Source organism: Puccinia triticina, chromosome 12A, assembly GCF_026914185.1.
Source record: "Puccinia triticina chromosome 12A, complete sequence".
Lineage (NCBI taxonomy): Eukaryota > Fungi > Basidiomycota > Pucciniomycetes > Pucciniales > Pucciniaceae > Puccinia > Puccinia triticina.
In genome coordinates, this window is record NC_070569.1 from 4,527,119 (window position 1) to 4,537,068 (window position 9,950).

The following is a 9,950-nucleotide window of genomic DNA, read 5'->3' on the forward strand; positions in this document are numbered from 1 at the left end:
AAACCAGATGTTCTCTTACGGAATGATGAGTGATACAATTCCAAATGCATTGATTGATTTGATCCTTTTAGAAGAAGATGGGCCCATTTTTGAGATTAGAAAAAAACATTATGAAAGGAATATAAAGCACAACTGGAAAACTGATTCTGATTTCATTTCAGAAGAAGATATATTGATCTCAATGCTCACATTGAATGTAATGGGCTACTATTACAAGAACACCAATGATGAGAAATGGAATAGAACTTTCACAGAAGATGTGTATCTTTTTTATTTCCTTTTGAACCGCAGTTCCAATATCTTTTTTGGCATGAAAAGACTTGATATATACATACCCAATGCTGAGAGGTCAAAGACACTAAAAATTATGCCATGGAAGAACATCATTGAGACCACATTTCCCCGTCGATTTTCACTATTTGGGAAAAAAAACACAGATTGGCATAGATAAATGGGTGCTGGAAATTCCGAGCAAACCTTCCGCATCTGCAGCCATCAGAGGCTGATGAATATAAAAAGCTATATATTTTTAAACATTTGTTACTGGACTGATTTTAATTCATGGCAGTTACCCATCAAGATTCTGGTCAGACCAGATCTATGAGCTGATGCGCAACATACTTTAAATATTATGTTTCTTTTTTTGTCTTGTTTGGCTGGTTAATATGCAATCAGTCGAGTTAGGTCGAGTTACATACTTGGAAGGCTGGATGTTCGAGTTAGATTATGTAAGCTGAGGATGGGGTGGTTGTGGGATGGGGTGGAGTGGGGTGGGAATTGGGATGGGACTAGGATGGCCAGCACGACGAGCAAGAGCAGCCGGCCGAGCAAGCCGAGCAAGGCCCAGCTCAAGCAGCAGGCCAGACTGCTCGAGCACTCGCTCTTCACGCCCTCCGCGCCGGTCGACCTGCGCCGGTTCATCAGCCAGCTCGGCCCGCCGCCGCCGGCCCAGCCGTTCCACTCCAACCAGCATCTCCAGCTGGCCTGCACGCTCGCCGACCTCATCCAGCCCCTCGAGCCCATCTACCGCGACTCGAACCTGCTCTCCGAACTCAGGGACCACCAGCACGAGCTCGCAACCCCCCACGGCTCGCTCCACGCCCTCCATGCCGCCGAGAGCCACGAGCCCAGCAGCACCGCCCCGCCCGCCGACCCAGCATCCCTCCCGCCCGCGGCCAAGAAGGCCCGGCTGCTGCTCGACCGCTCCTCCGACATCCCTGTCGACATCCGGCCAGACAGCGGCCTCCCACAGACCAGCCAACGCGCCACGCCGATACCCGACTACCTCGACCCGAGCCTGTTTGCCTGCTCAGCATCCGCCGACAGCCCAGCCTCGGCAAGCTCCAGCCAGCTGCTCCTCGACGACAACAGCCAGAAACCAAAGCGGATCCGCAAGAAAGCCGCCGGCCCTCCCCAGTCAATCACCCACAAACCGAAACCCATCCAGGACCTCATCAACAGACTGTCGTCCACCGGCCTCAAGATTCTGCAGCCCCATTTCGATGGCATGTGGTACGTCCGCTCTGTCGGCCGTTCCGATTGGAACACGTCCACTCAACCCGTTCGTCAAAGAAAGAAAGAAAAAAAAAAAAAACCCATTCTATCAACATCACGTTAATCACCTGCTTTTTTTTTGAAAACACCCAACACTAGATGCACTCCAATCTACCCCATCCAGCACCCGAGCCGGATGACCCACAGCCGGTGATGATCACCATCACCTTCCATCCGTTCTCGAAGACGAGCACGACCCAGGAGAGCTCCGAGGCCAAATCGATCGCCCCGCGCAAACAGACCATCCACATCCTCTCCTCCCAGAAACTCTCAGACCTCAGGGACGTCGTCGTCTGCTCGGCCAACCAAATCCCCATCTGCTCCGACGATGGCCACTGGGACGACCAGCGTTGGATCTCCGGATCCGCCTTCATTATCGAAAACGTCCTCTTCGCTGATACTAGGCCCCTCTCCCCCCCGGAGGAGCCCTCCAGGAAATCGGACTACGGAATGTTGCGTAACTGTTCTCTCTTCTTATTCCTCAAATGTTCCGTCGGTTTTTCTTAGTCAACTTCTTGTCTCGTCCACCAGATTACTCCAGGAGTTGTTACCGAACCTGATCGAGAAAGGGAAGGTAGAAAATCTGCTCACGATCGAAGAGGATCAAGGAAGAAACAGGCCTGAAGGCCCAGAAGAAGAGCAAGAAATCCAAGAACTCGAAGGGATGAACGGGCCGAAACTACAGCCAAAGAGCAAGACGACATCCAAGATCAAGGTCTCGAGCTTGTCGATGGAGTGTGTCCGGTTCGACCAGTTGACACTGAGGATCAACGAACCTTACTGGATGATTCACCAGGGGAACTGTGAACACATCTTCACGGTTGATGAGATCAGGTGAGCTCATGTCTGTCTGTCAAGCTAAAACAACGAGATGATCGCCTCGTACTAAAATACCAACTGGGGATGTCTAGAGCGATCCATCCGACCGACCCGGCCCCGGGGCCGACTCCGAGTGTCCAAGCGAGCCAGGCCAAGCCACCACTAGCACGAGCAGAAGAGATCCACCCGGACGGCTCCTCGACGAGCGGGGTGATGACGGGTAGTAATGGAGGAGGAGGAGGAGGAGGAGGAGGAGGAGGGGGGTGGACGACGGTGTATCCGATCACGAGCTTCCTGTCCCGGATCAGCTCGCCAAAGTGTCGGGTATGCGACCGAGACCCGGCCCGATTGGTGACGATCGACGACGAACTGTGCGCCGAATCGCCCTGCTTCATCTGTCTCACTTGCTTCAAATTCCTCCACGCCCACGAAGACATCTTCGATCTCGATCCCTCCCCGACCGCCGACCTCGCCCCGCCATCTCTCCCCGTCTCGCTCGATCCCTCGCTTCCTGCTGACCCTGGCCATCCGACTCTCAATCATCTCGATCACAAGATCCGCTGGGGGAAGGTCCAGGGCAGGTCTTGGTGGGTCGTCCCTCTCATCGGCTCCACTTGACCTTACCCACCACCCACCACACCGCATCTTAGTGTACTACCTTTTTTTTTTTATTTCCTTTCTTCTATTATTTTATATAAAAAAAAATAATCGGGCGTCTGTCAGAGATACGACTGCGAGGAAAAGAAGAACCACATTTTAATGGATGTGTCCCAACCAAGTAGCATTTATTGTCACCTGGGTCACAGTGTTGCCCTGAGTAAGTCTTACCAGCGACGCTAGAGCCATGTGCTGTGTGACTTGATTCTGGCCAGCGGGCATCCCACTTCCTCCACCGGATGGCCCACATAGAAGCATTTCAGGACTTGTGAGACAGCCGGTGTCTCACTAGTGGGGGGCTTGCATGTGGGTCATTGAATGGCAGAAGGTGAGTACTCCGCCAGCAAGGTAGGATCACACAACTTTTTGGCAGATCAGATGGCTGAAATGGTGCAGCATGGTCCAGAACTCCATCACTTTATCTCAGATGAGCATGTAGCATAGATATGGAACCCAACAAGCCAAGCTTAACAAAGCCGGCAAGACGGCAGGTGCACCGTGAGGGACTTGTGCTAATTTTGCCCACAACTAGATTAGGAGGAGTGGGCTCAAGTTGATCATCGCTCCTGGTAGTCAAGGTGTCCTGAAGAGCTTATGTTGTCTTGGAAGTGTCTACTGGATAATTATGTGAGCTCTGACATGTTCACAATTTCGTGGTGGGCTGGAGTCCGTTCCGTTGAAGAAAAAGGGCCATTCTTCAACTTGAGCCGCCTGAGCACGGCCGGGGATTCTCGAAGTGGCCCCCGCCTCCTTGGGAGGTGTGCAGTTCCCATGCTGCTGTGGTCAGTCCACACGGTGTTCATGAGAAAAAGACTCACACGAAACGGGACGCTCAACCCTCTGCGAGTCTCCGTCAAGAGGAAATTCTCATCATCATCGACGTGGCCAAACTTTTATTTGAAACCAGCCTCCGAGCCAAACCCAATTCACCGCCCGACGAGATGGTCCCTGCAGCGCTATTCCAGAAGGACAGCTTGAACCAGAAGAACTATGAATACCATCAAATCCTTCGAGAGATGCCCGAGTCATCACGCCTGCGATCAAGCAAAATATGCAACCCCGTCATACCTCGATATTCATCATCCGACCCATCAAATCCAACACATCTTTCACTTGATCATCATCCAAAGACGCGTTATTCCCCCCGAACGTTTTCCAGCAAATCTGCTGGTCAAGATCATCACTCCTATCAACATGGCGAGAAGTTATCGACCATCAGGAACGAAGAAAATGCACCCCCAGTTGGATTATTTGGGAAACTGAGACAGCTGACCAAGCTTTACGGAAGTGCTGCGTTGGTTATTTACGGCCTGATTGGTGGAATCGACTTTGGGTGATTATTCAATCTCACTCGCCTCAAAAGATCCTTTTATTTATTCATCTAAGTGTCAGGAACACGCTCGTCAAGCTGATCCATGAATCAAAAATTGTGAAAATTTCCAGACTAGCATTCTTGACGATCTATCTAGTGGGTGCAGAGCACGTCAAGAAAGTTGAAGACTGGCTACTCGAGCGAATCAGCTGGAAATGGGCCCATTCGATCGCCTCGCGTTCAGCAACGTCTGCCTCTGCAGGCTCTGGAATTGACAATAATATGTTATGGACTACCACTCTGGTGGCTTACACGATACACAAAACTATCCTCTTGCCCTTTCGCATCCTGCTCACCGGTACGTAGCTTTTGTCATCTCTTTCATCTGCCCTTCCCCTTCTCACTCCCGGGGGCCTCAATCATCTCAATGCTTGCTGGCAATCAATTCCATCCTTTATTTTTCTAATGCCAATTCCGTTAAATTCATGTAGCTTGGATAACCCCGCCGATTGTTAGACACCTGCGGAAACGAGGATGGAAAGTTGGCAGGAATTTAGAGTAATCTTTTGTGGCTTTTCTCTCCTTCTCACAGCATATTTTTTTTCTTGTGGCAGAATTGTAGTGATTCTGCAAGTACTATATAGCAACACCGAACACCCTTGCCTGTTTGACCAATTGTACTCAAGCTACCTCACGGAAACCATTCTGAACTATTTTCGCATGCGTGCTTTTTTGTCTTTTTTGGAGGTGTAATTGAGCTTTGAAAATTGGTTTGAGTGACCTGAATGAGACGTCAAGACTTCTCGAAAATTGGTCGGTACAAAAGGATGCAACAAAGCTCCCGAATTCACAGACGAAAAGTTGGAAATTTGCTACAGCAGAGAAAAATTATGCACTCGGCTATCAAAACCAGTCTCATGAACAAATCCTTCTAAAATAACTCCAAGCTTGGCTCAACGATTTCCTACGGAGCTTGTTGAGCTTCTTGTCACAGATACAGAGGATTCAATCTTGATGGTTTGGGAAAAGGAATAAGTCAAACAAGACAACTGGGGTTGATAGTTATGTGACGTGTTACCAATCATTTCAAAATAATGGGAAGAAATGTCCTCAGTTCATTGATTGGTTGGTTCTAAATTCTAGCTTATCTGAAAGCTGCACGTTGGTTAGAAAGCTTACCAATACCCCCCAAACCCAAACTAAGTTCCCCCCCAAGTATTTCCGATTGATACTGATAGAAAATATGGCTCCATTGATCACCGGTGCGAAGGTCCTTGAAAATGCCGAGCAGGTCTGATATTAGGAAATTAAAAGGATCAGTCCCTCATTGCTCATACTGATAGGCTCTACATTCTGATGACAAGGAAAAGGTACTGACTTGCGCCAAACCATATAAGGCACCGAGAGTAGAAGGAGATGGCGCGGCAGAGTTGATCAACAAAGCAATGCACACTTCGTTGCGACCCAGATCAAAGTTCAAAATCACAAATGAGTGAATCACCCATCCCAATAATATCCCATTAAAAGGAGTCATGAATGTATTCACTTACCCATTGACATTCCACCAACACTCTTGAGAGCTAAGACACATATCAAACCTACCACAGCAGCCCTGGAACCGACATCCTCCCCATAATGTTCCCTCTGCTGTCGTTCCAGCCAACGAATCACTGGCAAGAGCGCAAAAGCCACTGGCCACACCGCCAAAACTTTGCGAAAGACTCTCACTGTTCCCCACTTTTTTTGGAAATAAGGAAATGCAGCCGTTTGAACAATTACCGATGCGAATCCATTAGTGGTAAGGGCTGTGCCTGTAAAATTAAATTAAGCTTAATTTAGTTTTAAGTACGAGATTGTTTTTTTCTTTGCCCCCCTGTTCCTGTTCCATAAGACTTACCGATCTGATTAAAATTGAGACCAAGTCCCCCATCCTCATACCCTGGAGAGAAAAATAGAATTTTATCCAAGGTGTTGGGGAGGTTGACAATGCGGGCCGGATGCATTTGAATTACTCACGAGTGTAAGCAAATATCGGAATTAAGGTATTCCACGAGGAAGTTTGGAAGAATACCAACATCGAGCCGAGCAAGACACTAACAACGGTCGGTGTGAACAACGCTGAAAATTTAGGTTTGGTTTGGGTCACATTTTCATCTTCCCCTAGCGCTTCGAAGACTTCGTCAGCATCGTTGTTGTCGCTGAGTGCACTTTTCTGGTGCGCTTTCTTGGATGGGAGTGTCTGTAAACCATACAAGGGTAACCAAAACTTTCAGCCCAAGAAATCTTGCAAAGATCGATTGTTTATTCACTGACTTCTTCCAAGTAAAAAAAACCAAGGACCACGGCTAGGAGATTGGTTATACCAGCGATGAAACATGGTAGAAAGTAAGGATAGTGGTTAAGGAATTCAATATTTCCGAAAACCTCAGGATATTGTTTTGTTGGCTGGGCTAAGTATCCACCAATCATGGGTCCCAAGATCATACCAATGGCCTGTCGAGATATCCGGGCAGTAAGTAATCATTATTGCCAGGTCTTCAGATCGCTCTACTCACGTTGGACATCGGTAACAGCGCTGGATAATAAAGATGATGTGATCGTAATTAAACATGGGTCAAAATGTTCATGAAGATTGTTCTCATCAAGTGTCTCTGAGCGAAGATGATGAATATGGCTAAGAAAACTAACAGAATGCCCTACACTGACAAGAAAACAAAATGAATACGGTCAGTTGAGGTCTCCGTAAATTCTGCATGAACCTTTAAACGGGCGCAGTTCAGATTTCGGTGGACTAGAAGTATGACTTCGATTCCATACTGTTCGATAAAGTGTTTCGATGATGAATTTTTAGTTGACGTACCGAGCTTTGTTGGTCTCATCTGTTATTTCTGCCAAGACGCTCTACGATGTTCCGAGTGAGGAGAGTCAGTCTTGCAGTAGACTCTTGAGGTGTGCTTTGAAATGGCTTTGAAATATGAAAGAATCCTCACTTTTACAATACCCACGTTTCCTGGTGTTTGAAGTGGAATTCATGAGCTGATCAGCACAATATCAATTGATGAATTACTAACAGGTGTCGACAAGTAGTACCGTTCATTATCCCAGCAAAACATCTTGCTACAACTAAGCCAGTAAAACTGGTTTGAACGCCAAAGCTGGTAATGCTGATTGATAGACCAATCAACCCGGAAAGTAATATGGGCTTTCTGCCAATGCGGTCCGATAACATTCCCCACCAGAAGGCTGTGAGATGCGCAAATCAGAGAAAAACATTAGCACTGCAGGATTGAAATTTCTGGTTGTTTTACTACTGATCGTGCCATCCCCTTAGTCGGAGTGGAGCGGCTCAAATTGAAAAACGAACTTACTGGTACATAGCTGAGAAAAGGCAAATAAACCTGGTTGGCGTATGGTGTCGATCATCGAAGCAGATTGAAAAAGTCAACGCCAGACTTCCCAGGATCCCCTTCGGGTAGGAAACAACTTCCATAGGATGCCAGACTCAACTGGTAATCAAGCCGGCATAAAACCCGATCTTAGTTCTATCAGGAGTGACTTCCAAATCCTCGAGCATTTGGCTGTGGAAAAGATAGGGCAATCTCCGATCAGTTTATGCCTAGCCTGAAAACTCCTCATTTCGCGCAAGGCGTTTAAGAAAAATGAGGATTGTTTTTACTGACTTGATGAAGGGCTGGATCAAGCTTTGAGAGATGGGCTCTGCGGATGATGGAGGGGACGATGGGCTTCTTCAATCAGCTTGTAATTCTGCTGTTGAACTGCCGATGGGTCTGAAAATTTACTGACCAGTAACTCGCATCAGACATAGCACCACCAATTGTCGGCGAGGCAAGGGCGTCGTCACAAAAGCTGCTTCATGAGTCGCCGATTGGTCTCCCTCTGGATTCACCTAATCAAAAATAAATAATCGATGAGGACGTTATTCTTTTTTTTTAATTGCTAACTGGCACGCTTGTCTTTTGAGGTGTGTTTTCGGTTGTTTCCAAAAAATGGTACAAGACTTGGGCAACCACGCTCCGTGGCGCAAGTTCCGGCTTGCTGAAGAATAATAGTTGACATTTTTCTCACTCTCTCCCTGGGACTTAACAGCGGCTGGCGCGCTGGATCACGATGGCTCCGCCTCTTCCAAAGTTGGAAAATCGGCATTGGAATGTTTCTTCCGGCGAAGGGGCAGTTGGACTCTTGCGGGGGAGGTTAGTGATTGTTGTGTGTTGATGATGAGCTCAGAGATCGTCCGATTAGCCTAAAAGGTTTTCCGGGATAATCGACAGCGCGATAGATGTGATCGCCCCGAGTTGTCAACACTGGTAATCGGAATATTGCAAGGGAAATGGTCGGGTGTGGTACCACAAGTCGTCTTGATGTACTTGTGTTATGATCACAAAAAAACGAGGGTAAAAAATCAATCGCTTAGGCAAGTTCTGTCGCTATGGCATCCGCTTTGACCATGCACTATAAACTAGTTTGTACAACGAGCACGCGCAGGTGCTAAAATGTCAAATTCTTCCTTTCTCTTCTTTCCTGGGGATGCGAGTTATGGTATCGGAACCTAAATTAGCCGAGGCCGTGAGTGAGCAGGAGTGCGCCCTTGTTTCCCCAGGCCACCGAGATGGCCGATTCAATTGGGCGAAGGAATGGTAAAATTCAGCCAAATAACGACCACTCCAAGATGATGATGGACCGGATTGGATCTTTTGACCGAGTCGGAGCTTTGCCTGCTCATGTGATAATCAAACTCATGGTAGATTAAAGGTTATAGGAATGTGATGGGATGTCTGCCACGCGAACTAGCAAATCCGTGTTTGCATCCATTTGTGCCCTTTATGCAACGGGGGCTCCTGTCATATTGCATTTCCTACACGGCGGGCGCGTTTCGCCGTCAGGAGCACCAGTGGTTGACGACATGATGGCGGGGCGCACGATGTCTGCCAAAGGGCCGGCAGGCACACCGGTCGGATGGCCGGTGTAATAGCAGTGCCAATGACAGCAAGCAGATTGTCCACACGACCAGGGCTGTCTTGATGAAGACAGAGGCATTGTGACGAGCCCCCCACATGCCATAACCTTAAACACCGACCTCCAAGGTCGGTCATAGGTGGCAGCACTCAGACCCAGGCAGGCCGCGAGCCCAATTAGCAGTCTTATTGATGGACGGCAATCATTTTTACTTTAGCAGATTGATTTTATTACGCAAACTCAACAGGCAAAAAAATATGTATTGTGTTTTGAAATAAGTTTGGACTCAAAATCGTGAAGTTTAGGATTTTTAAATGAATTAATTATGGGGTCAAAACCCGATGATGTCATCATCGGTTATTTTGATGATGACAGTACTGTCATAATCATCCCAAGCGCAAACCTTGCCAGACCAAGCGAACCTCGTCAGACCAAGCAAATCCCGCCAGACCAAGAAAATCCCGGCAGACCAAGCAAACCCCGCCACACCAAGATTGACATGTCACAACACGGCATCGACCTCTTTGCAAGGGCACACCCACCGCCGCGAATGGGATATCTTTCCGATGCGGAGCGCGATCGCGCCCACGGCCGAGACGGCACTGACGCAGTTCTTTCCACAGTGAGTTCCTCC

General features: G+C 48.1%; 2 protein-coding genes across 2 annotated transcripts; one reads left to right on the top strand and one right to left on the bottom strand.

Moving 5' to 3' along the window:
- Nucleotides 1–710: 710 nt before the first annotated feature.
- PtA15_12A435 (uncharacterized protein) lies at nt 711–4,904 on the top strand (the record flags this gene model as incomplete). Its single annotated transcript, XM_053162044.1, has 9 exons — nt 711–718; nt 802–1,561; nt 1,654–2,006; nt 2,086–2,388; nt 2,466–2,583; nt 2,692–2,960; nt 3,797–4,363; nt 4,474–4,700; nt 4,834–4,904. The coding sequence occupies 9 exons, from the start codon at nt 711–713 to the stop codon at nt 4,902–4,904; spliced, it is 2,676 nt and encodes an 891-aa protein (XP_053026001.1).
- A 391-nt stretch (nt 4,905–5,295) lies between these two features.
- PtA15_12A436 (uncharacterized protein) lies at nt 5,296–8,506 on the bottom strand (the record flags this gene model as incomplete). The annotated part of the gene is made up of 17 exons (XM_053162045.1): nt 5,296–5,391; nt 5,522–5,635; nt 5,721–5,794; nt 5,893–6,153; nt 6,240–6,281; nt 6,359–6,581; nt 6,656–6,835; nt 6,898–6,917; nt 7,031–7,038; nt 7,203–7,243; nt 7,333–7,352; nt 7,433–7,585; nt 7,711–7,740; nt 7,850–7,920; nt 8,023–8,059; nt 8,147–8,249; nt 8,429–8,506. 17 exons carry the CDS (start codon nt 8,504–8,506, stop codon nt 5,296–5,298), a joined length of 1,551 nt encoding a protein of 516 aa, XP_053026002.1.
- Between the last annotated feature and the right edge of the window lie 1,444 nt (nt 8,507–9,950).